The sequence below is a fragment of the Etheostoma cragini genome, chromosome 10 (assembly GCF_013103735.1).
Source record: "Etheostoma cragini isolate CJK2018 chromosome 10, CSU_Ecrag_1.0, whole genome shotgun sequence".
Classification (NCBI taxonomy): domain Eukaryota; kingdom Metazoa; phylum Chordata; class Actinopteri; order Perciformes; family Percidae; genus Etheostoma; species Etheostoma cragini.
In genome coordinates, this window is record NC_048416.1 from 14,232,230 (window position 1) to 14,259,141 (window position 26,912).

A 26,912-nucleotide genomic window follows, 5' to 3' on the forward strand; every position below is an offset into this window, starting at 1 on the left:
TCAGCACAGGGACGTCCTTCCTACACTGTTCTCAGAGGGGGATGGGATCCTGGCAGCAGAAACACATCTACTGTACACACACCATCAGTACAAATACAATCACCACCCGTGGAGTCATTATGACCAGTGTCTTATTTTATCTCTTTTCTTTTCTCCTAGCCTATAAATAGAGAGGACCCTGGGTAAAACTGGTGTGTTGCATGTGCTGCATAAATATGGCGTCAGGATTATGTCATTTCTCGCGAGCGTGATAAAACGTGCTAACAAGCAAATTATATCATTTCACATTCGCAGATATTACTCTTTGCGCGTTCATTCGACAATCGAGAGTTATACAGGCAGCTGCGAGTATGTTTTATTGCGCTCGCCAGATATGACGTAAACCTGACGCCATAAACAAAGACCTGCTAACCAAGACAGTGTGTACATCTCTCAAGCACACACACACACACACACACACACACACACACTCTGGAAAAAGCCAAGAATAATGCACTCATAACAGTTTGCCTTCATTCACATTTAGGCATGTCTGCTGTGTGTGTGTGTGTGTGTGTGTGTGTGAAAATATCAGGTTTCAGCTCATATGGGCAATCCACCCTGCTGACCTTTGACCCTCGCATTGGCTATTCCGATCATCCTATCGTTTACTCTCCCAGCACCAATCAGCAGTCCCAGATCCGTCTCCCACGGTGACCGCGGGGCTGGCCAATCAGCCGAGCTCTCCCAGCGCTCTGTGCAAACTTGCCTTGTATTAAATGTGTGCTTAGCCACACACACACACACACACAGACAGACACACCGCAGGTCTGGGAGCCAAAACTGTGAGTCCACATCGTGGTGAACTGAGAAACTGTCATGCCTCTGTTTGCCCGTTAGCCGCCAGCTAGAAGGTCCGATATGTCTGTACTCCTCTCTAGGGCGTGGAAAAGCTCCTGAGGTGCAATTACATCAGTACCCAGCTTTTAAGGATCCCAATTTTTCATGTTGCAGTTTTCTTCACGTTGTTTATTTTTGTATTGATTTGCTCTTTCCCCCTACATTCCTATCTTTCTCTATTGCTTGCTTGTGCCTTTTTGCTCATATAAAAGCATTTTTCATCCCATTTCTCTCTCCTGGCTTCGCTCACCATTTTGTTTCTGCACGAATCAAGTGTGAGAGGTCAGTTTTAGCCCCTTTAATACCTGTTTTCATGTTTCCAATGCCTGCTGAGGCCTCCACAGCGTAGAGGAGAGCATTGATTTGCCGTCTTCCTCGCTCACGTCCTCTCTATTTCTAGCAATCCGTTCTTTTTCCTTCCTTCCTCCCTTGCTCTGTCACCTTCACACAATCTGTGTCTGTTTTTCTGTCTGCTCTGCCGCCTCCTGCTCCACCTCCCACTGACAGACAGACTATCACATATGCAGACACTTCAAACATGCTCCTTCTCAAAGAGATCCTAGGAAGAGAGCTCTAAAGAAACCCTGCATAAGTCATCAAATCGGCGGCATTTTTTTTACCTTCCATCTCCTTGCTTTGGTGCGGTACTGTTTTCTTTTTACTTGCAGAAACGCCCCCCCCACACACACACACACACCCACACACACCCACACCCACACACACACAGAGCCACCAATAGTTTTTATGCTAGGGCCCACTCCCTTCAGTTTCTCCACATCTATCTTTTATTATGTTTTCTTTCTTTCTTTTCTTTTCCTTTTCTTGTCTGTTTATTTCCATAATTTTAATCCTCACTTTTCTGCATCCAAAATATCTGTAATAATTGCTTTTAATCACAGATTTCCTCGTCCTCTATTCCCCACCCAGGAATATGACAGGACACTCTAATAACATCCCAGCTCCAAAGGGATTCCCACTGAAATTCTCTTTCCCTTGATTTCATTTTTTTATTTTTTTTATATAGCTTGAGTACAGTGAACATCTGTCTCACCATACTCCGGGATGCTGTGTGATGCAAAATGGTGGTTGCATATACAGTATATCCATATAACACATGAATCACTTGCTCTGGGCTGCAGTCAGTCAGAAAGACAGGTTGGTTTGTTAAAGGTGTTGCTTCTCTCCTATCCTGTCTACTCTATTCTAGAAGAAGTTGTTCCCATGGTGACTCTGCCAGGTCTGTTAATTGACTGTCAAAATGTGCGATGCCCCACGATGAGAAAAGAATCCTGAAAACAAAATGTATAGCATTGCATTAATGGGTAGATTATCACGGCTGCCTCAAGAGATGACATTTAGAGCTTTCTAATGTAAATGTTAATGATAATAGCTAAATTATAACTATAGAGCCTGTGGACACTCACACGTAGACATGAACGTGTCACAAGTTCAAATGCACAGAGGGTTTTAACTGCGTATAGTGGATAGATGGCTTAAAAAAGCAATATAATCCAATTTAGCATAAGAGCAACAACCTGCCCACACATGGATACCAGTGACGCACATCTCCAATGTATGAATCTATGTGGGATTGTTTGATAGAGAGCATGCATCCATGTGAGTGAGTGAGTGTGTCTTGTTGCCTGAAGACAACTTGTTTGTGTTCTTAAATCATCCAGAGGGTTAAATTAAACCTTGAAACAGACACTGGTTTAAAATGGATGAGAGTGAGGAACAGATGCTTCCTGACATGGACAGTTATGATTCACCAGGGTCTGAGTTACATTTTGCACGTGAGAAGAAAGTTTAACCCTGAATAACCATACTAAATAACTAAATACTAGGAAAATCAATTAAGCCAACATGGACAAAAAATAGTTAAATGCGTGTCTGCAGCTGATGATGTAATTTAGTTAAAAACCCCAGAACAGTTACTAAATGGACCGTAGGGGGAAACTGTTTTGTAAGCTAAACATATTGAATGTAGGCACCAGTGGTGGAAGTAATATTCAGTTCATTTACTTATGGAAAAAAGTAGCAATTCCACACCATGGAAATACTTCATACAAGTAAAACTACTGTATTTTAAAAATGTAAATATTTGCAACAAAATGCACTTTAAGTATCAAAAGTAAAAGTGCTCATAATGCAAAACCGCTCTGTCAGTGCACCATTTAAACAAAGCTTTTTTTCTCTCTCTATGAGATGTAGTGAAATAAAATGAATAGGTAAACAGAATAAATGCTCCCTGCCTTCAAGCAACATACTCATAGCAGCATTAACGTCTGACTCGGTGTGACGTTGGGCTTTGTTTCCTTCGCTGAGAGCTGTTGAGGTGACGGAATATGAAACTGTGGTCGTCTTAATAAAACATGAGTAAACAACAAAGACACGGTACATAATCTACTCAGGTAGCACTGCAGCTATAAAACACACACAAACACACACACACACACACACACACACACACAGGTTAGGGATCAGAGGAAAGAGAGGAAGGGATGTTAATCTCTCCAAAACACACCTGCTTGCAGGGATACACACAAACTCTGGCTGCTTTCTTATCTCTCTTGTTGCCTATCTCCTCGACTCCTCGTCACTCACATCCACAGCAACACTTACCCCTGACTTAGTTTTAAACCAGTGATGCACGTATATCCTGGAATATATATATACCTTATTCCTCTCCATAACCAGATAAAAGAGAATTTGTCTCTATGTTGTCCTTGGAAGCTTCGCCTGTTAGCAGACCCTGTCTCTTGTTAACAAAGGCCCTCCTCAATTACTCTCCATCTACTCGAGACATTTGCTAAAATAGTCACAGAGCCTTCCTCTCTCCACAATCTTCCTCCATCCATCCACCTTTATTATTTAGAACCATGGGGATCTGTGTTGCTATGGATTCTGTTGCCATGGCTACAAACAACTACGCACATGTACAGGAAGTAGAGAAGGACGAATGAGAAGGGAGGGCCAGGGCAGTAAGGGATTTTTGGAGGAACCTTAACCTCTGTGTGGGCACAGTCAGCTGTGTTCACACATCTGGGGTCACAGAATTCGGGACAAGGGGGCAAAGACGGCGAGGATGTCCATCACATGTTCAGTGATGGAAGGAGGTCAGGGCAAAGCCACAGAGGGGCATGAGCGAGATTAAAGCACATGTGTGGTATTCCAACTAGTTGATTTCTGGATGGTGCCTCCTATGTCTTAGAATGGACATCTCAGAGCATTTTCTGCACCTTAAGCATTACTACAATATCCTCATATTCCAGAAAGCATCTTCCTCTATTTATTCAGGATTGCACAAGGTGGAAACTCTTCCCACATTTAAATCCTGCAACATACAAACAGATAAAACGTTGTGATTCCTTCTCTCTGTGAAGCCTTGAAGGAGACAGGCTGATTTACACAGAGCTGATAAAAGTCTAGTTGTGGTTAAAGCGCCCATGCAGAAATGAAGTTGGCAAGTGCTCCTTTGATTTGAGAAGCATTGCAGTGACACCAAGGCTAACGTGTAGCACTTTGTTCTCAATATTATGTATTGAGTAAATCTGTGCTCACGTGGTTACACAACGGTTTGGGAGACCTTACTTCCTCTATACTTTGTGCAGCATTTGACTGGAGGGGATTTAAGGACAAAGTGCTTGTATGGATGTTTCCTCTGATCAGGAGGAAGTGCCTTTGATAGTAGTTCCTCCATTGAATCAGACTAATGACTAACGAGGGAGGTCTTCATTGGGCTGTTAGATCGATTACGGATCGTCTGGTCTTTGTAAGGCTTTAAAACCAGCCAACTCTCTGCAACTCAAACATACTCGAAAAAAAACTATAAAACATCCAGTTGAAAATTAATTCATGGGAGGCAAACACAATAATTTTGATCAGAATAGTATCTGATTCTTCATCATCCTCGTCTTCAAAATATCTTAAATGATATAAAAGGTGAACCGCCTATTGACACTAGAGGCTTTTCAAAATGTTGACTATAGCGCCACCTTGTGGTTTTAAGACACACTGACCATGACACGGGTAAGGATTTGAGTCTTATTTCTTTTCTCTCTCCTATGCAAATTCTACCTTTTATCCCTTTTTGTGTCCTCCACTTGCAACCCTGATAAAAAACACACAAAAACACAAGTTTCCTTTCTGCCATACAGTGTTGGTTAAATCCATAACCTCCATGATTTGATCCTATAGGATTTATCACCTGGCTCCTGTTGTTGACAGCATTTCAATGGTTTAACTCTGAGCGGCTCTCAAAGATAGGTGATAAGTGATGCACTGCAGCAGATTCTGTGGGGTGAACTCTGTCTACAGTACAAGCACGTGGCTGTTTACACATCCGACCTACAGTGTTAATGCAGACAAAGTGCATTAAAACAGAGAAGGAAAATCAATGGCCGAGCCAAGGTAATAAGTCCATGTAATCCTATAAGCACCATACAGTTTACATTTTTATATTGCATCAAGTATTTAAGTGCAAAGCTTTATGTGTTTTTGAAAAATGAGTGCAGATTATGGGGTTAATTGTGTGTGCTTCATACTTTGCGCCCATGGCCACTGTCTATTTCTGTGGTTCCATTTATGTGTGACTGTCTTTAGGAATGAGCCAGACTATATTACACCCTGGGCCCTCCCTCGGAAGATCAGCTAAAGCAACAGCTGATGTCAGTCCTGCTTAAAGACACACACATGGACTACAACCTGTCTGCCATTAGGCAGCAGCTTCAAGGGCACAGGCAGCCAAAGGGGAGGAAGGCTGCTACCCCTTCCTCTCCCCACGACACATCAGCACTTGGCACAGGGGAGGCTCAATAGCACGCTCACAAATCCACAACTAAAGACTTAAATCCCAAGTTGCAGCAGGCAGACAAGGGGAGGGCAGTTATCTAAGGCTTTCAGCACCCCCATGTGCCTGATTGGATCATGGAGATGAACTGTCTTACTACTGAGACCCCAACCACAGCCAGCTCCTGCTCCACGGACCCCCTGTACGACAACTGCCCACCTTTTGCCCAGCCAGGGAGGGCCAGGGAAAAGGATATGGAGAGTAGGGTTGTGTGCCCGGCTGTAACCAGACTCCCAGGCCCCTGCAGCCCTCAGCCTGGTTTGGCCCCAGCTGTGGCTAAGGTTCCCACACTGGTCGCTGGGGAAAGAGGGACTGGCACATGGCCAGATCACAGCTACTGCAGCTGGAGAGGAGGCCTGGGAAGACAGGGCTGGGAAGCAGAGCTGGGTCCAGGCGTTCACAGAGCAAGAGGAGGAGAGAGAGGAGAACAGATAGGTAGCTGGGGAGTTGAAGACAGAGCTCCTCTGAACCAGAGCCCCACTCCATCCCAGAGCGAGGAGCACAGGAGTGCTCTCTCTCTGTATGACAACCTTCCAGACGCTGTCACCCCCAACAGCCTCCAAGAGGTCTTTGACATGGAAACGAGCTTCCAGGAGCACTGGCAGGAGCAGATGTACAAAGCGTTAGCCCCTGAGCAGATCCAGGGACTGATGGACATCGAGGGAGCGAGTGAGGACAAAAGCACCTGGTCCTCTTGTGAGATCATCCTCGCTGAAAGCGGTTCCAGTAACCAGGACCACAATCCAGTCCAGGACAAGAAGCATGACAAGGAGCTACAGCTGGACTCGGGATCCTGTGGATTTAAGCAGAAGGACCCAATGCCTCACCCACATCCACATCTTACAGCAAGTTCCCCTCAGCTATCCCAAGCTGGGGGCCAGGTTCTGTGGCCCCCAGCGGAAGCCCAGCAGCCATCCTGGTCTCCCAGGGTGCCTCCCCCCGTTCCCCTGGCAGACCCCTCCGCCAGTGCCCTCCGCAGTGTCCTCACTAGTCTCCAACAGCAAATAGTCAGACAGAGGGAGGAGTACGAGGCACGAATACTCAGGTAATGTTCATTATGTTTTGCCTTGCATTTCAAACTACACAGCACACATACATGTACTCATGGTACAGAGATTACGCACATCATGTAAAGGACACATTAAATGTCCTACATTTTATGCGCTTATGCTCTCGGCTTCAGAATTCAACTTCCAGTTCACTGACTTGCCTATGAGATTTTCCCAGCCCTTGGTGTGTTTCCCGGGGAGTGTGACACGATGTTCCCAGGCCCACAAAGTGTGTTTGTCCACTCAGCTGTGCTGCTCTGTTCCACTCGGTTGACCCCGAGCTTCACCCTATATCCTGTTTAGCTCAAAGCCAACAGAGACCTGTAATTAGTTCCTTTAGTCTGTCCCAACATAGGCAGCCCTACGATTGTTACTAATTAAGCCCTAATTATTTTAATTTTGTTTATGTTTTCTGTCTACTGTGGAATTCTCAATGTATCACATATTTTATGTTAATAACTTGGATGTCATGTTATTTATGTTCTTTCCCACTGACCCTATAAACACATTCACAATGTTTCCGGTTTCAATGAAAGCGGTTAGATTTTAATAGAAAAAAAAACAAGCATATCCTGTGTGGTTGACCTATAGAAACAGCCAATGGCACTGGAAAGAGAGCTAATTTAAGGGGCCATGCTGCTGACCTAGACACAACACATACCTCATTTATTACTGATATAGATAGAGCAAGTCTCAGTGTAAGGTCACTGGTACTGGTTGGAAAGTAAAAGAAGAAAAGGATAATTCTTTTAGCTTAACATAGAGCACAGCAAAGAGATAGATTTAATTTTCCAATTTCACCCAGCCACCTCTTTAAACCATATCAGACCTCACAAATTAAACCTACTAAAACCAAACTAAAAACAGGCTGACTTCTTCTTTCACTCCTGTTCAGCAGTAAAAAAGCCTTACCCCGTCTTCAGCCTTTCACATACACCTCATCATTTTCATCGTAGCTTTCCCCTTTTTCTTCCTTGTGTCTTTCCCATCAGCCTAGAGCAAAGAAATGAGGAGCTGCAGGTGGAGGTTGTTCGGTTGAAAACAAACCTCACACAGCAGCGGCACTGGTACCAGGCTGTCCACGCTAAGATCACGGAGTCTGAAATGACCCGGGCCGCCGCAGAACTACGCAATGCAACTCTGCAGAAAGAGATGGATCAGTTCTTTGACACCTTCGGAGAGCTCAACAATGAAGCCAAGAAGACAGAATATATCGTCAAGAGTTTTTGAGAAAATAATACATGAATTGTGTGTGATGATATGAACCGTGTTTTGCAAAAAAGGAGAAAAAGGGCACAAGACTGGCTAATCTTTAAACTCTAGATAGTAACAAACTACATGATCCTATCTACATGGAATATTAGGAAAAAGATGTGGTTTCTATTTTATTCTTAGTTATTCTAAGAAGACATCTCTGAAAGAAAACGATCACTGATGTCCACTTTATTAGCTTAGGGCGAAACGATGTTGGCCAGGTGATTATATTGTGGTCATTGCCTTCACACAGGACATCTCTGGAAAAAAAGGTGAGATAAACTGAACGAAACTGTGAGATGAACAGTGTATGCAATAGAGCTTTTTCTGTTTGAAACATTGTAAGAGGTTCTGAACATCCTTATTTGATAAGATTTGTTGGAGTAAATGTGCCACTCCACGGGTCATTTAAGGCATGACTGAAAGAAGGTGGTCATGGGTTTTAAAAAGGAAAATATAGTGTACAACAATAAAGTCCTCAGTGACTCCATAGTGTCATAATTCTGCATGTCCATCGTACTATGGAATCAGTTCTGCAAAAAGCAGCTCCAGTCTATTTCTCTCATCTTTTAAGTGTCCATCTGTAATTCCAAGGTCCAGATTTCCATTCAGGATCCCACAGCCACATCCTCATTTTTAACCACAACATGTCTGCTTTCTGTCGACACCCCATCTTCCTCCATATACTTTGCCATTCCAACCAGACTGCTGTCTTTAAAGGATGACTGAAAGAAGATAATGAAGGAAAACGCTGCACAGTACATTTTTTTAAACAAACACACACACATAGGCTTACAAGGCGAAAAAAATACAACATCTGCATGAAACTTTCAGAACCAAGAACATCAAGGTACTGTAAGAATATTATAACAAGAACTACGGTATCTTATCAGCGTCTTTAATGCCTTCATGCAAGCTGACACAATTATTTGTGTTTTACTGCTTTTACATGTGTCCGACTAGATATCAGATCTCATACTAATGGAATGGTTTAGAAAAGGTCAGCCAGTTCACTAATTTGTCAATGAAATGCTTCGACAAGAGGCTTATTTTACAAGGGCCTTAACAAACAAACACAAAAATGAAAACTAGATGTATCTTTTTGCCACCTGCAAATTTACAAGATTATGTTCTTTTGATATACACATTGTTAGTCAGTACCTTATGTCCAAATGTGGGTGCAATATGATGTTCTATAGATAATCAAAATAAGCACACCTTATCTATTAGTGTCACATTATGTCATCTTTACATACAGTACATAGTATCAGGAAATAGAAATGTAACACTGCAACCCAAGCTTCCCCTAGCTGTCAGGAGGAAAGCTTAAAATCCATGTCACTCGAAGCAATTCATTAAAAAAAAAAAAAACACAATGGAGAATGCACCACTGTGGAGATGTGCAATACTGCGCACTAGCTAAAGGATCCATCAAACTTTGGATTATTGTTTGATCACCAGATGGACATCAGATGGTTGGTGCGGTCGACTTATGGCAAGCTTTTGTTCGTATTGGCGTCACATGCATGAGAGCAGCTGGCAGCTGTGGGCTATGTTCAGCGTGTGTCTGCTCTAATTTGATAACCTCTGGTCTCAACGCAATATTTGCTTAAAAAAATAAAACTATTAAAAATACAGACATACGGAAGAAATAACAATCCCCAACCTATCCCTGGTAACCTGAAAATCAATATGCATAAGTACTTGATGAAGGTAAACAATATCAACAAAGAGAAAGACAAACCTTTGACCATACAGATGGATTAGATAGCTTTGACCTTAGCCCAAAACGGATGTTGAAGAGGTTCAACAAGATCACCCAGATCACACACAGAAAGAAAATAGAAAAATAGACCTATTCATGGAGGTTAAAGAGGAAATAAAAAACACAGGAGAAAATAAATTCAGAAAATGTGTGTGTGGATTAATGAGAAGAAAGGACGGTGATTGATCAAAATTTGGATATTGTAAATGTGAGGGGAGGACTGAGGCAGGCAGACAGGCAAACACATGTGGCCATGGACGGTGTTCACTGACTCTCATCCAGCGGTCCCGTCAGCGTGTCGATGCTGCTGCTGTCCGTGTCCGACGCCAGGGTGTGCTCCGTGGACATGGATGAGATGTCGTTGGCTGAAGACGACTGGGAGGCTGAACCCGACACCGCATCTGACACACACACACACACACACACACACACACACAAAATGTAGCATAATGAGGGTTCCTACAGGTAAACTCAAGCACTGAGAACTTTGTAAGTGTACAGTTTATTAAAAAGATAATTTATAAAGACAGTGCCGCTCGTGTATACAGGCAGGCGCCGTCTTGGCAAAACAGTCACGTAATATTTTGAGCCTTGTTAGTGGTATAGAAATAGAAATTTATTTTTTACCTTACCCGTGCCCATGCGACTAGTGTTATAAGCTAATTAGCAGTTTGTGATAAAACTGGTCACATTCAAATAGCATGAAAACATATCCCAGATACATGGGTTGTTAACCCTAAGGTTCATTTTGCGCTGGATTTGTCCTTTAATACGTGCATTTCTTTCAAAATAAAAATAAAAATAAAATCTTTTGTGAGACAGACCTGTCCACAATGAGAAATTTCAGAAAACCAATATTAAGCTAATTATGGTCCAACACCACTCACTAGTAGGATAATGCATGTACGTACCTGAGCAGTCTTCTTTCATCAGTCCATTCTTGTTCCTCTCTTCCCAATCAATCACCTCTTCATAAATGAGTTCTGTAGAAAAGCAGAAAATGTTTGGTGCTGTCATTGGGTAATCTGTACTTAGAATGTAGCCTTTAAAAAAGGTCCAGGTAAATAAACATTAGGGAAATAGGTTTTAATTAACTATGGTCATTCCATCAGCTCTTAGAAATGTCATCAATTCCTCATAATTGGTGCTATTATATGTTCTTTACCTTAAACTTTATAATCTTTATTTCCTGGTTTTATACAATGGCTTTGGCAGTGTTTTGACCTTTATTTTTAACCGTCTATTCGACACACTGACAAATGGGATTTTTTTTTTGCTTACACACATCATGTGTATAGTACATCTACATATAGATATGGGAGAAACGTGATTCAATTCAATTCAATTTTATTTATAGTATCAATTCATAACAAGAGTTATCTCAAGACACTATACAGATAGACCACACTCCAGAATTTACAAGGACCCAACAGTTCTAGTAGTCTCCTCCAGAGCAAGCAACAGTGCGACAGTGGCGAGGAAAAAGGGTGATAGGGTTAATAAGGTTAGGTTTACTTTCCTGTAACTGCAATGCTGACAGATTTCCCTAGAGGGCAGTGCATCCTACCTTTCCATTGCTCGATGGAGTGCTCTCTCTCTTCCAGCTGCTTATCTGAAATCTGGGGAGGGGGCTGCGAAACAAAGGGAAATACATATATCAGCATGGTGACACACAACCAGCCGCCGCACTGATCAAGTGAACCACCACTGGAACAGGCTCCTCACCGCGTCGGCCTCGCCAGGGTCGTACCACACGTGAATGTACGGGTGATTGAGGGCTTCTTCTACCGAGATGCGGCACTCCGGATCAATGACCAGCATTTTGGACAGCAGGTCCCGTGCTTGACCTGCTGTTATGGAAAAGGGCATTGTTACTATGGAAACAGGCGCATCACATCACTTTATTTAAGTGGTCTTTATGAGAACTGATTGCTTCCCCTTCTGTTGTTGGGAATGTCGAGATGTGTTCTCTTGTTTCAGTGACGTGAACTTTAAATGCCGCAAATTAGGGCAGGGCAACTTTTGACCTGCATGGTCATTCTCTGAACTAGTTGTATAAGGGATCCACTTTTCAGCCTCCGGGTCCCTGCAATTTTGTCTGCAAATGTCTCGTTGCATCAATATACTGCAGACAAACGCCTTTGACTACCATCCATTAATATGGCCTATGAGTCCTTGGAAAGAGATTTAAAAACCATGACATTTGACAATCCTCTAAAGTGTCTATTCTAGGGAACTGTAACTATAAGCATTTCAAGTTAAGTCAAACAACTGCATTTTAGTGTCCAAAGTTCTTACTCTTCAGTTTGTCATGTTCTGAGTCAGAAGGAAAGGCCCAGTCTGGAAAAAGCTCGTCAAAGCAGACGCCAGGATACTGCGGCTTGTTCATCACATAGTTCCTCACGGTCTCCATCAGTCGGTTCATAAACTCCAGACTGGGTGTGCCCAGAACCTCGATCACCTTATTCCACTGGTCGATGTCTGGATAAAGACGCTTGTTAGGGAGAACTCAGCTGCATTATGGGCACGTACATCTGTCAGAAAATGAGCTCAAGCATGGAATCAAGGGACACATGCATGAAATTGTTGCACTTTGCGGCAATCACGACTTCGCGTACGTATACACGCCAACTTTCTTATGCCAAGTGGCGTGTTATCTGTCCGCATTTTGAGCTATCCGCGTGTGTGTCTACGCTGCATACAGTGGGCGTACATATACATGCCACTTGCCATGTTATAGCTACTTGCCCGGTCTCCTCTGTGAAATTCCTGTGTTTTACCCATCCACCTTCCCATTCAACTTTTGTCAAGGGATTTTCGTCCTTTCATACTACAGTGTAAATTCACACGCAATCGCAAGGTAATGTAAGTCAATGGATAGCAAACGGCATTGATATACACACTAAAAAGGGAGTAGGTGTCTTGATAACACGGTAATGATGGCATACATATTGGCGTGTCATACATACGCCATTTCATGAGATCAGTCTGATGTTAACCATCTTAGTTTAGCATGTTAGAATTATAACATTTGCCAATGAGCACAAAACACAAACTACAGTTGAGGTTTGGTGGGGATGTTAGTTTTGATTGTAAACTAAAGTATTGGACAGATTTAAACTTGATAATGGCAGTAGGATTACCAAAGCTATTACATTTAATTCTGGGGGAAAACAAAATGAATATGTACATTACATTTGATGGCAATCTATTCAATAGTTGGTAAGACATTTAAAAACCACAAAAGAATGTAGATATGCACGTTCAGCGTTCTTGCAGTAAGTATTGCAGTAAAAGGCTGTTACGTCCCCCGATAAAAAGCAATCTATCCCAGAATCCCATTGGCCCTAGATCCATTCTCAGCCACTCAGGTGCAAATGGACAGTGCCACTGAAAGGAGCTGGCGAGGGAAGAGGTGACAAAACTCATTTGAAACAGAAAAATGGCCAATATAAATGCAAATGATTTGAGTTGCTTCATTTTGATTTCCTTTATCAATTAGGTGGATTACTGCTATCTGTAAAAACAACTGCACATATTCATAACCATTAGAGAGGGCAGGGAACACAAAATGCTTTCCGATTAAATTGGGTTGTGCTGGAAATCTTTCATGTTTCCATTCAAAAGCTTATGTTTAGAGGGCATTGGTGGCAAATGTCTGAGGAAAACTACAAGAAAAGAAAATTGTCAAGATGAATGATATACTTTGTGTCAAATGGAGGTTTGATGGAGGGTAAAAGAGGGAAGAAGTGGAACACATCAGAGACAGTGAGAGTGTTAAAGGATACGGTCGGTGCCCTGGAAGATAACGCTGCCCTTAACCATCTCTCCCATGATGCACCCCACTGACCAGATGTCCACTGGGAACAGAGAACACACACACACACACACCAAACACGTAATATAATGCATGTACACAGCAAAATGACACCACAGATGTTGCAGTTACATGGTTTAACTTTTCAATGACAAACATTGAAATGCAGAACACTAGCTCTCGTTATTTTGGTCAATCCTCTAGCTGTGCCGTGGCCTGATGCTTTCATCATACTCATCTTAATGCTGGCTTTCTTCTCTCTGTATGACTTGAAAACCAGATGCAGCCTTTCAGGCCTTTCTCCTCGCCTCTGCAGCTCTGCTTATCAGTTTACACAGCTGTTCCTCTCTTCATGACTTTCCCTGTGTGCGCGCGTGGCAGAGTAGGATGTATGGAGTTTGTCTCTCTTTCTCTTAGAGTTGTGTGGCAAACAGCGATTAACTCCTCTCTTCCCTCTATTTCAGTTTCACTAAAGCTGAAAGGTCTCTGCGCTTTGTTAACGTCTCCAGATCATCCTGGTAATTTCATTTAGGTAAAGTCTACAAACACACTGCATTAATCCTAAATTGAAACTTTGGACAGGTTACACCATTCATTGTGATTGCTTTAACAGGGTAGTTACACTCTGGACTTGGCAAAAAACTGTTTCCCTGTTAGGCCAGGCCAGATGAAAGCCTGTCAAGTCTCTTTGGAGTCTTACTTCCTGTTTCTAATTCAACCTCTATGTAATGACTTGGGACTAACAGCTAATGGCCGTCTCTGTTTCCTCAAATGCTGCTTTGTATCGCAAACCTTATGCTTTTCTCTGCGTTATGATCAGTTTTTTTTGTGTGCAAACTAGCTGACAAGATTCTAATGAATGCCAGTATCAACCAATTGTCATGGCTTTTTGTTTTAATTAAAAAAAATTAATGGAGCATTGGACAGAGAAATAAAACTGTTATCAGCTCACAAAGCTGAATATGTGATTAAATAAGGACAAGTTCCAGGGAAGATCCACCGTTGTGTTAAAGTATTTATCATTTCTGAACTGATTATTTTACATATATATGTGTATATTACATTGAGAAATAATGTCATGTTAATCAAATTATCACAGTACCTTTGTTGATAACAAAACAGAGCAGCTTTATATGTTAATGTGGTATTAGGAGTGGTGCTTTAGTCCTTCATCTATTCCTCTCATTTTAAAGATAGAAAAAGGGACGGGTATGGTTTGAAGATTTTCAATCCCGGTACCAATAACAATACAGTGAATTTGATATTGCTTCCTTAACAATAATTTTTTTTAATAGAAATTTTAGGAAACAAAAGAAATTAGAACCTTACGGCACAAATCTTTTAATTTCTTTTTCAGCTCCTACTATGCAAACACACATTTTTCTCCGTGCGTAATGTAATGTTTTTCCTGTGTGACTCTATAACGTTTACCACTAAACAGCCAATCAATCACAAACATGATTGGATCTTGGTAGAAGAATGCTGCATGCTCATTGGCTTACTGACGCTGATGAGATTTACTCCTTAGGTATTGAAATTGGGTATTGAATGACCAGCCATTTTTCAATATTCGATACTTCAGAAAAAATTTGGTTGCTGCCTAAAAAGTATTGAATTCGGTACCCAGCCCTAGATATAGGATCTTTCAAATTAGCGTTGTGAGAATGGTGCTTGTCTGTCCTTACCATTCTCCTTATACTTCATGCCCAGTATGACCTCTGGCGCGCGGTAGTATCTGGTCACAACGTAAGGGGTCATCATGAAGTTAGTGCAGGCAGTCCGAGCCAGGCCAAAATCCAAGATCTTTAGAGTGCAATCTGACTTCACCACAATGTTACTGGGCTTCAGGTCCTAAGGGGAGAGAAAATCTATAAATCCAGAGAAACATTCACATCCAAAAACATTACTCTTAAGGGAATATATTTCCTTTACAGATGGTTGCTGGAGAAAGACGTTTGTTTTGGAGAAATAGCATCTAACGGTAAACGCATGGGTTAAAGACCTCTACCTCCTTAAATTAAAGCTTTAGTGCGTAACGTTTTGATATTAATAAATCTCTCTTATAATCTCTGTTATAAGTTATTGCCAAATGAGTTCAGGAGATTGTGGCGTCCGGTGACTTTCTCACGTGGAAACTGGAGTGACGATAATTATCTGTTCTGAAGAGCCAATAATTTTTTTTTTTAATCCTCTGTGTCCTCCGTGGCTAATAGCAAGTGCGTGGAGGAGGAGTGGGGGCGTAATCACGGAAGGCTTGTATCATGTGGATGTACCGACAGTTTTGTTGTCATTACCTAGAATTCCTCATGGGGGCGACAGAAACTACGCATTATAGCTTTAAAAATGTAATTTTTGAATCAGGAGACATGATCCTTTGCTCATGAAGAACTCCTGGAAAAAACAGATTTTTTTTAAAGAGTTGAAATTATCTAATGTCACATGGCAATAAATATTTAGGACTGGATACTTGATTGAATAGCTAGTTAATGAGCAAATGAACACCAGCTGAAAACCTGAAGCCTAGCCGTTTACCACATCGCCTCACATCAGTGATGTCCAAGTGTTCAGGGTGTGCCAGTACACCAACAACCCAAATGTTTTTACTTAGGCCTTTTCTTCTCTTACTACATTATCATCCCATCATTTCTCTTTGTGTGTGTTATTTTGCACTGAAATGGAGAAAGAAGCAACCTTTATGTTAGCTTGGAGAAGATTTCTCCCTGGCTGCGCGTCTGCAGCATCAAAACCACGCAAAGCACGACAAGCACTCGTGGGCGTGGTTACAGGTGCAACAGAGCTGGCTGGCAAAACAACCAACAAGAATTTTAACAATAATATTACTGTCTTATCCACATTTAGCCCCCAACACAATTACTACTCGTCCTGTTACCCTGTGGATGATGCCAGCGGAGTGCAGGTGCCGGATGCCACAGAGGATCTGGTAGAGCAGATAGGACATTCGCTCATGGTCCAAGTCCATGTGAATCACCTGGCACAGGCTGGCATCCATCAACTCCATCACTAGATACCTAAAAGCCATGGAAGGAATGAAAGCAAGTGAAGTAGGGATACAAAATGTCAAAATGGTAGATAAAAGATGCAAATGGTAAAAGATTAAAAGAGGAATGGTCAGAAAAATAGGCAGAAAAGATAGTAAAGGAGTTCCTAAGGAGACAGCGTCAAACACATAGTAGCAATTAAAGCAAAGAGAACATATAAAAGCAACACAGTGCAATAGAAGAGGTTGTCAGGTAAATTGAGGGATGGTGGTTAAATGCTAGCTGCAGCTAAAATCTCTGAATCCTACAGAAAGCACTGATGTAGCATGTTACAGCCAAAAAAAACACTACAGCCACTCACAGATCCTGGAATTCCTCCAAAGACTTCTGAGGCGTGAAGACATTGATTAGACGGATGATCTGCAAGCAGAGAGACAGGTCATTAGTCCGTTCTGTTACTCTCCCATCTACATCCACTTAACTGTGGAGAACTAGCCAACGGAGGGCCGAGGCCTCAAGTAGGATTGTCTGGATTCTCTCACTTTGATAAAGAAATTAAATTCACATGGCAGCAAGCTGACCCTTTCTTTTTCTCAGATTTGTACATTGTTTCAATATTTCTTAGAACAGACAATAAAAGTCTTCGTACAGCCAGTCATAGTCCAGTCCTACTGTAAATCCCATTAGCCAAACTAAATTGGAAGGGATGCAATTCTTAAATCAGAAAGTGTCTTATGAAACAATACATGAGAAGATGTGAGGACACAAGCTACATTTTAAATTTGACAGCCAGCTGTTTTGAACTGCTTTGCAAAATGTATGAAATAAAAACTTTTAACTGATTTATTATGGTACAATACAGTGATATTTCTGTATCAGACATCCAGTATGGCACATATTCGAAAGGGTAGGAAAAAGAGCTGACATCAAAGGATAGTTTTCGAGTCTGTCCATTGTCAGGTGCTCATATGAACATTGAAATCAAAAATATATTCCAAACTTGAGACTAATATCAGACTTTAGACAAAACCAAATCAAGTTGGTATCTTCCAAATTTACAGTGTTTTAGTAAAGAGTTACTTCTTTGTGTTACTATCCCTCCATTGCAGTTCAGCACACACAAGGACAGTGGATTTTGACCCTTATGACTTACGTTGGAAAGACACAAGGCTAGATTTTGGATTTTTTGACAAACAGGACACAGAGAGTAAGGGTGAACTGAGCTCTGTCTGGTCAGCTTTGCTCTTCTACAAGTTCACCACAAGGGTGCGTACTTTCACCCCTTCTGTTCATTCTATGCAGCGCAAATAATTAAACATGACCATCAATAAATATGCGGATGACTCCATCACAGTGAGTCTGCTCCATAAAAATGACAGAGGCTGTGGACCAAAAATTGAAGACTTTGTCCAATGGTGTAAGGAGTCATACTCAATTGACTCCTCAATACTTCAATTGAACATATCCAAAACAAAGGATGTGTTCACTGATTTTGGTAAAACTCTAAAAAAAAATTCCAGGAGAATTGTGAAGCTGTCTGTAAAAAAGGACCACAGTGCCTGTACTACTTGAGTAAATTGTACCATTTTCATACAGAAAAGACCATAATGACATTATTTTATCATACCTTTTTTGAATCCATCTTATGTTTCTCCTTAGTTTCATGGTTTGGGTGTGTTTCAATTAAGCACAAGAATCGCCTAAATCAAATAAAAAATGTAAAATAGTCAAGTGAGCTGACTGGGGAGTCCCAGCTGCACCCGACATCCCTGTATGCTAAACAACTACAGCAGGTAACTATGGCCATCTTAGAGGACAGCCTACACCCTTTGAATAGGGAAATCCAGTATCTCCCTTTTGGACAGAGGCTTAAATTCCCTGGTTGCAGAACTACAAGATATGAAAACAGGTTTGTCCCAACGGCAATCACTCTGTTAAACAAACTGTAGAATTGCTTGCACAAAATGCACAAGCATTTTGGTCATGTACTGTTTTCTATTCTTTTGGGGTGCTATATTGTGTCTCTGGTGCGTCCACACACTTACAAACTTGGATTTCTGAATGTCCTCTACCTTCAGTCTCCGGGTGAGCTGTTCAAAATCTGCACGGCTTTCTATGTATCGAGGTGAGACGAGGTGGCTAACCGTAGTATGCTAGCTCTGGCATGCTAGATTAGCATTGTTCTCAATGGGAAAACACAGCTCCAACACACCCTAGTTCACCATAATCTACAAAAGAACTAGTTACATTTCCCTGTTCTCCAGGTATTCCACAAGTGGCCCTCATTTAGAAGAAGGTTCCCAGCTAAACCTGCCTTGTACTGACCAAAGTTTGAGAAACATTAGCTAGCTAATGTTCTCATTACCTAGCTAATGTGCAACTCCCTACAAAGATAGTAAAGCAGTGAGATGTCTTACTCTGTAGCTATAACAGAGACCTAAACACAAAGGGTGAAAACAGGATCTGCAGCAATGTGTAGTACAACAAAGATATGGTGTTTTTTGAAAATGAAATCATATAAACCTATTCTAATACAACCTCAAAATACAATTATGAACCTGAAAATGAGCATAATATGGGCGCTTTAATGTTTTGTGTGTTCCATTTTAAGTCAAGGATCAACAAAAGGTCCAATTAGACAGACTTTAAAACGTAAACATATCCATTAAATAGGTCTTACATTTTTGTGATTGACACATTTGAGCAGCACTAGCTCCCTGTAGGCACGCTTAGCGTGGGTCTGGTTCTGGAATGGCCGACACAGCTTTTTCACTGCCACTGGTATACCAAGGACTGTATCTAGAGCAGAGCTGGTTACACATTGAATAGAGGAGGGAACAGACAGAGAGAAAGTTATCAAGAAAGAAAATAAATGCATCTACAGAGCAAAGCTGTTTTTTTACCATTAACTTGAAGAGGATAAAAGCTAGCTACCAGTGTTGTCAATTATCCTTCCAAATGGGTTAAAGAGGTGCGCGAATTCTTTCGTTATCTGTCATTTAAACACTAAATAATCAATAATCAAATCCCCAAAGAAGAGGAAACAGCATAAAAAAAAGACCTGCTTGCAGCCCCTAGTGGTTGAAGTGTGCATTACATTACCCAATACAGATATGTTGTAGTATTTATTTATAATTTTTTTTTTTAAGTATCTATGTTTAAGCCTTACCAGTAGTACAAACAAATTAAACTCCCTACAGTCCTCAAACTTACATTACTATATTTGACATTCTGGTGGACACCACAAAGTTTTCAAAGATATCAAATGTGTTATTCTGGATTTTGGGATGATTTGAATAAAATTACATGTAAAACATCTAGAATATTTACATTTAATGCAATGATGCAGGCATAAAACACACACAGTCTTGGGTGTGAGTATTTTGCTCAGTTAAACATCAATACAAACAATGAACATACTGTGTATGTCCTATTGTCAGACAGTGTGGAATACCAGGATTTCTCTAATCTTAAAGCTTACCAGACAATGCCCTGGGCCCCGGAGCCGATGGCACGGAGCTGCTGGTAGCGCTTGAGTACAGTGAAGGTGGAGTCTCCCACCTGAACGCTGTAAAACTGGCCGTCCGCCTCACTCATCCTGCTGAACAGTCAGGACCACCAGCGCTGTCTGCAGAAGGCCAACAAAACACATACAGAGGGGGGGGGAAACAGATTAACACCCAAACAGCATGACTGACTTCCTGCCAGGCAGGAAGTAAAGCTGTACACAAAATCATCTATCTCCAAATTGGCGAGCAGAGTGGTAAACAATTTATAGCACGGTAATAATCCTACATCAGCGTGATGAGGCTATTACACTTGGAACTTGAACCCTTTTTTTCCAGTCCACTGAATCACTCCAATAATCCACAGTGAATGGCAGGGCCTAATATGGTTCCATCTGTCAGTCCTTGGCATCACTTCCTCTATTTTCATCCCAGTATCTAAAGCCAACCGATCTATCAACAAAGCTTTCTGCCCAGTTTGTTCATCTGACAACGGAGAGGATTGGAGCTGAAGTCGAGGCTGTAAATGTTTTGGTGTTCCCGAGACACACACGCACACTCTCTCTCTCTCTCTCTCTCTCTGTCTCTCTCTGTCTCTCTCTCTCTCTCTCTCTCTGTCTCTCTCTGTCTCTCTCTGTCTCTCTCTGTCTCTGTCTCTCTCTGTCTCTGTCTCTCTCTCTCTCTCTCAAACACACACACATTAAGTTAGGTTAAGCATGATTATTATTCTTTGATTTACATCCAAGTGTGTGCATGGCATGAGCACATGGTAACTGATACATGATAATAGACGTGAACACGTGATGCGTTTGTGTTCATGAAAAAAACAAATGCCAGTGTTAGCATTGATTACCCAAGCAGGAAGTGAAGGAGGAGTATTTTTCTTGACCAGGGTTTGTATGCGTGTGTGTGTGTGTGTGTGTGTGTGTGTGTGTGTGTGTGTGTGTGTGTGTGTGTGTGGGCGAGGGCACACAATCGTGTAGCTATGCAACAGGGAGCAGTCACAGCTGTTTGTCATCCCTTCAGAAAACAGCCACAGGCTAGATGGAGTATGATATTTTAACCTCGTCTGTTTGACAGGCAACAAGGACACAAAAACTCGCCGGGTTTCCTTGTTAGAGAGACAAAGTGCTAAAGAGAAAGAAGTAGCAGGGGAGGGGTTATGACCTAATAGAGACAAAAAACACCTCAAGCTGTGTCAATTGTAAAGCTACTCAGTCTCGGCTGTAGCACTGTGACAGCATTAAGAAAAGCAGAGAGTGAGCTACAGTGAGTAAATAAGACCAACTGACAGACTGTTATTGCTTTTTGTTTGATGTAATTAGTGGAGGAAGGGAACATTATATGTTTTCTATCATACTACTACGAATGAATACTAAACAAATCTGAAGCCATTGTTTTATCAAAAGATAAAACATATGACAAATGAATCAACTGATTGGGTATTATTATCATTATTAGTAATAGAAGTAGAAGTATCAACATTACGGGTGATTAAAGAAACAAACCTTAATAATTTTTCAGTTCATACTTATTATGATTTTTGACATTTTAAATCAGCAATTAACAAGTATCAGTGGTTGAAGCCTTAGTCAATATATATTTTTTAGTTGCAACCAGCAGCTCTATAGCTTGCTTTGTCGGTAGGTCGACAAAAATTTCCCCACCCGTTGGCGGCCACAGCTTTCACCTCAGGACGCTGATATTTGGCATGGAGGTCAAGTATTTACGAGGTTGTGTTTGTGTGTGTGTGTGTGCATGAACACTCTGATGCATGCGCATTGATGGTCACACGCTGATGCATGCGCGTTCATGGTCACAGCCCTCTTGCAACTTTGCGCTTGTTCATACTGCATATCAATCATTGTTGAAAAAAACTAAAATGAAGGTACTGTAGGGCTGGGCAATGTGTATAGAATCAAACCTTACATAAATATTTACTTATGTAAATATTTTACAAAATATACACAGAATGTGATTTGTGATAAATCATCCTCAGCAATGTGGATACAATGACTGGTGGGTAAAAGTGGGTAAAAACAAATAATAGGAAAGCTAGAACAGGTCTGTAAGTTTAGAAAGTGGCATCACTTTACTGTAAGGCAGCTTGGAAAACCAGGAAAAGAAAACACTCATGCCATGTTCTGATATTATGATATCCAAAATCTAAGACGTTATCTAGTCTCATTTTCTGATACTGATATATGGCCCAGCCCTAAATGAGGGGATTTGAGTAAAACCTACATATACTGTTAATTATTTTATTAGATATATTATTATTCCCCCCCGTCTTCAGCTGTCCCTTCAGATAAAGGCCGAAAATGCAAGCACGGAAACTTAAACATTCTCCTCTCTTCTTTACATACATATTAGCATAGCTACGACAAATACAAACCTTTCATTATTCAGTTCATTTTCCTAGTATTTCAAGGCATCTTGTTGAGTGATCCCACTGTGTTTATGACTTCATTTGATTGTGTTATCTCAGCCCACGGAGTCTCTGCTTGTCATCTTGGTTTTTTTGTTTATTTTCGTTGTTTTTTTCTGAATGATTAGTTTCTTTTACAAGCCCCAGGTTTTAAATCTCTCTTGAACACTTAGTCTTTTCTGTGTTGTTTTTCATGTGAAAGATGTAATAGTTGTGGGTCTGAAACTCCGCCATTGTTCAGATGAAAAATGAATCCTTCTCATCTACTTTTTCCTCTGCCTCCCCAGCTTTGTCTCCTCCTTCTCACATGTCGTACGTCCAGCTGGCTCTTGCACGACTACACCCAAAGACTTTAACTTTCTTTGTGCTTCTCTCACTCTCCCTCATTATCCTTGGCTTTGTCATTCTTTATGCTCCTCCTGACATTCCCTCACTCATCTGCCATTTCCCTGGGGCCTCATCACAGAGGGACTGACCGATATATTCTTGATGAATATTTGATTATTAAAGCAGAGCTTTTCCCACTTGATTACCTAATTGTTTAAACTGCCGGTGCAGCAGAAACAACATTCTAAGGCCTTGGCTGTGCTAAATGTCCCTTGACATACAGGCCACAGATTCAACACAGCACATGAACACTTTTGTGCAACAAATCTCCTGCAACACTATTCCCTCTGAGAAAAATACTGTTTCTGTTTTAGCTTGAAGGCTGCATTGGCTAAAAGTGGCACTTTGATATTTTTCTCCAGTATCTGTTTACCTTAGTGTCTGGTGCACTGATTCACAACACACACATCAACCTGAGAACACTATAAAAGGGCCATTAATCATAACCAAAACTCATTTCAGCTGCAGCAGGCGCAGCATATGTACAATCCTTCACTTGATGCGAAGCTAGGCACGACTAGGCTAAATGTACAGTTGACTCACTCAGCACAGATATATGGACACTGACTGGGAAAAACTACAGCGTAGAGAAAACTGCATGAAAGCTCAAAAAACAAGACAGACACCAGCAGACACCTGCTATAGTTCTGGCCAGCAGGCATTGAGGATAGAACATCTCTAAATGAGGAATTTGTGTAAAAGGGGATTTGATTAGTGTAGACAAAAGTTAATGTCCCTGGGGTAAATCTAGGTAATTGCAAGTAGGCTACAAGTAGGTCAAACTGTTCTGAATGAAACCGGTCTACAAACTGTATCCTACAGACTAAAGACATTTAGATTTTTGTTTTGTCGATGTCTTTCATCTAACCATAAATGATTTAGATTTTTGTAGATTTTAATATTTTTCAATGAAAATGAGAATAATGATACAAAAATGACCATTCTCGGCAATATCATGAATCATATCGCATTGTCTGTCAAAATAACCGCAATTAGATAATTCCCTCATATCGTGCAGCCCTACTACAAAGCTAATTAGGACTATCAGCTCCACAAAACTCTCTCTGTATTTCTCAGTATGTTTGGAAGATTGTGTCGTCAGGCAACGTTTGTGCGCAGAATCTCGAGTGAAGTGAAGATAATTCAGTCCGTCAGGTTTTTTTAATCCTCCGTGTCCTCCTCGGTTACTAGCAACAGCGTGGAAGAGGGTGGTGTGCTCACGGAAGGCTTGTATCATGTGGACATAGTTTGGTTGTCATTACTTTTAGTTCCTCATGGGGGTGACTACAACTAGAAACTATAGCTTTCACTGTTCATACAATACAGTAACGTGAGCTATTGCAATTAGCTGGATGGACGGTTAAACCGTAAACATACTTTCCCAGTGTATGTATTTTATCCATAGCAAATCCCCTCCAATAGGTCCCAAAACTTTCCACTTAGATAGTAAATGCCGTAAACAAATTCCTTGTTAATCTTTGCAACCACTGACTGAGAGAACTAAGCAGGCCTGCCTTGTTGCACGAGCAAAATTTTCTGCAAAAATTGCCATTTTCAGTATTAGGCTTGCTGGCTCAAAGTTTGTTGTCGTTTCCCGAAGAAAGCGGAGTTAGACAGTGGCAGCACAGCAATTATCCTGCAAATTATTTGTCATTGATCCAGACTATTATACAGCTAATTGCAACATTAAAAATCATTATCTACAACACATCAGTATATGAAGGAAAGCCTGCCCATACAATGGCAAAACACCACACACAAACACACACAGAAAATCCAATACTAGGGTGGACAATTAACCATATCAAAAGGATTTTCATGATTTTAATTTCTGTAATTAATTAAACCTGATCAGTCACAATGTCAACTGCCAGTTAACTGCCTGATCACAGAGGTTTCGTCATTACCAGGTAATTACCAGTCTCTGCCTCCAAAAAACTATTAAGGCTGCATACAAAAGCACTTTAATGTAAGTGTTTTCTGTGTAGGAAAAAACTAGCTGTTTGCTTTCTCTTTTGTAATATTATTAATCTAATTTAATTTATATTTTGTAGAAAAAAGAAGACTATGATTTTATAATAAAGAGCCCAAAATTTAATTAATTTTGGCATACGCTTTTGTCCAAAGCGGGTAACATTTCCCCATACAAGTAGCCTAAATCTGAAGCACTTTAAGGGTAAGAGTCTTGCTTAAGGACAACCAACTCTACAGTTAAGGACTGGAATGTTCTACCAGCTACAGTTGCCTCAAAATTAACCAAAACAATTTAAATATTATCATAATCTTTGGAGCCCTCTTCAATCTTACAGTCAGTTAATGCAAAATAAAGTTCTTTTAGTAAATGAGATTAGCGTGTAACACGTGCCACATGTGCCATCATTCAAATATTAAAATACATAAGCTTAACCAATAGAAAACAAAAAAATGTAAAAATGCCTCATCATGGCAAGACAATGTATTACAATATGTTGCCAGTGTATTGACAAGGTGTGGCATTATTAGGAGACATACTTGTATTTGCCCCCCCCACACACACACACACACACCTTATTCTTCAGGATAAATATGAATGAAAAGATGGAAGGCAAGCGTATTCCTCTCTTTCCCTTGTCCTTTTCACTCCATAGTTATGAAGGCATGTGATTTTTGTTCATTTCAACACTTCTCTTATCAAGGAGTTGATAAGAGAAATGACCTTCACCATCATTAAGCCAAGCTCATCGTGACTACTGTCCAGTTTAGTCCAGTGCAGCCTTGGGGTCTGACGTAGCCTTGGCTCTCAGTTGGGAGCTGGATGGGATTCAGTGAGCTCGCTATGGTCTCAGATTAGCATGGCCTGAAGACTCAGCCACTCATCCTCATGTGGCAGAGTTATAAAACACAGAGCGAGAAAAACTACTTTCAGGATGCTGCTGTAGCACTAGAGTCTAGAGATGTGTCTCTTGGAGAGGATGGAGGACGCTAAACATGTATTAATGGGAAAAGATGCCAACACCACTTTTGTTAGTCTTGAAACAATCTTGTTATCCTTTTATGTCTGCAGCACTATTCTGTGCATATGTTTGACCCCACTGTAGGCTAATGACGGCTCAAACCACCCATGTCACCCTGTTTATGCTTTGACATGCTTCAGATTTCAGACATGGCAGATTAGTATGGTGCTCTGATATACCATGCCAAATCAAATATAGCACTAGTGTTAGCTTTCATCACGTTCACACCTGTTTTCGTGGCAACTGGGGTATTGGTTTAAAAACCTGAGCATATCGTTACTCGGCCTACTGAAATGTCATTCATTTGGCTCAATTTAGGTAGGCTACATCAGCGTAGGTCTATGGGTAAGATATGGACACTGACAACCTTAAGATATAACATAACCTTGATGCAAAACTGACATGTGTCCCAATTTCCACACGCAGCATGCCAAACGGTACTCTAAAATACACACAGATACACACACGAAGGTATGAAGTCACCCTTGTATGACACACCGCGGCCGCAGCTCCGCTGGTACTCGGTGGTTTTACAGTCAGAAATCAACGGTTCACACAGCCTAGTCACTCTTACATAAACCTCGGTTAAATTAACGTCGCGTTATTTTCGTTACAAAGTTACCAAGGCCTACCCTGCCTGTCTTTTTCACTTCTGTCAAAAGCAATGCGGTAGTCGGGCCAGGGCTGAACTGAAAGCTCTGACCGAACAACATACGGCGGAGGAGGCGGCAGCGGCACCAGCAGAGAGACCTACCTTCTCCCTTCGCCGCTCCCAGGACACTCCTATGCATCGAAAACACAGATAAAACACTCTCTTCGTCTCTCAGGCACAACCTAGACTTGGAAAAGTTTAGGAGAACGGGCTGTCACGACTGCTAGATCAGATAGACCTTCTCCGAGTTCCTGGCTTACTCCAGCGGCAGCACGGAGGGACGGATGCGGAGGAAGGGAACACCACAACAAGCACACAGCGACCATGTGGGTGA

At 41.3% G+C, this 26,912-nt stretch overlaps 2 protein-coding genes across 3 annotated transcripts; one reads left to right on the forward strand and one right to left on the reverse strand.

The window, feature by feature from the left end:
- The first annotated feature begins 5,546 nt into the window (after positions 1 to 5,546).
- Positions 5,547 to 8,832, forward strand: LOC117952086. Its single transcript, XM_034884187.1, has 2 exons — positions 5,547 to 6,773; positions 7,770 to 8,832. Exons 1-2 carry the CDS (start codon positions 5,806 to 5,808, stop codon positions 8,005 to 8,007), a joined length of 1,206 nt encoding a protein of 401 aa, XP_034740078.1. The 5' UTR covers positions 5,547 to 5,805; the 3' UTR covers positions 8,008 to 8,832.
- Positions 8,205 to 26,912, reverse strand: mapk9 (mitogen-activated protein kinase 9). Of its 2 annotated transcripts, XM_034884186.1 has the most exons (13): positions 26,681 to 26,874; positions 20,475 to 20,682; positions 20,094 to 20,240; positions 19,293 to 19,422; positions 16,974 to 17,032; positions 16,504 to 16,642; positions 15,299 to 15,464; positions 13,585 to 13,656; positions 12,095 to 12,277; positions 11,522 to 11,646; positions 11,364 to 11,427; positions 10,708 to 10,779; positions 8,205 to 10,197 (listed from the first exon to the last, which is right to left on the reverse strand). In XM_034884186.1, the coding sequence occupies exons 3-13, from the start codon at positions 20,207 to 20,209 to the stop codon at positions 10,061 to 10,063; spliced, it is 1,263 nt and encodes a 420-aa protein (XP_034740077.1). In that variant the 5' UTR covers positions 20,210 to 20,240; positions 20,475 to 20,682; positions 26,681 to 26,874; the 3' UTR covers positions 8,205 to 10,060. The 2 variants fall into 2 exon arrangements, with proteins under 2 accessions (XP_034740077.1, XP_034740076.1); XM_034884185.1 differs by lacking the exon at positions 20,475 to 20,682 and having other exon boundaries at positions 26,681 to 26,912.

What these genes read in the sequence shown, in the direction of transcription:
- LOC117952086 (XM_034884187.1), top strand. Translation starts at nt 5,806, where the DNA reads ATGGAGATGAACTGTCTTACTACTGAGACCCCAACCACAGCCAGCTCC. An exon ending in TACGAGGCACGAATACTCAG is followed by an intron (nt 6,774 to 7,769) that starts GTAATGTTCATT and finishes CTTTCCCATCAG; the next exon opens with CCTAGAGCAAAGAAATGAGG.
- mapk9 (XM_034884185.1), bottom strand. Translation starts at nt 20,209, where the DNA reads ATGAGTGAGGCGGACGGCCAGTTTTACAGCGTTCAGGTGGGAGACTCC. An exon ending in TATCTTCCAGGGCACCGACC is followed by an intron (nt 12,278 to 13,584) that starts GTATCCTTTAAC and finishes GTCTTTATCCAG; the next exon opens with ACATCGACCAGTGGAATAAG. An exon ending in CTCCATCGAGCAATGGAAAG is followed by an intron (nt 10,780 to 11,363) that starts GTAGGATGCACT and finishes GCTTTTCTACAG; the next exon opens with AACTCATTTATGAAGAGGTG.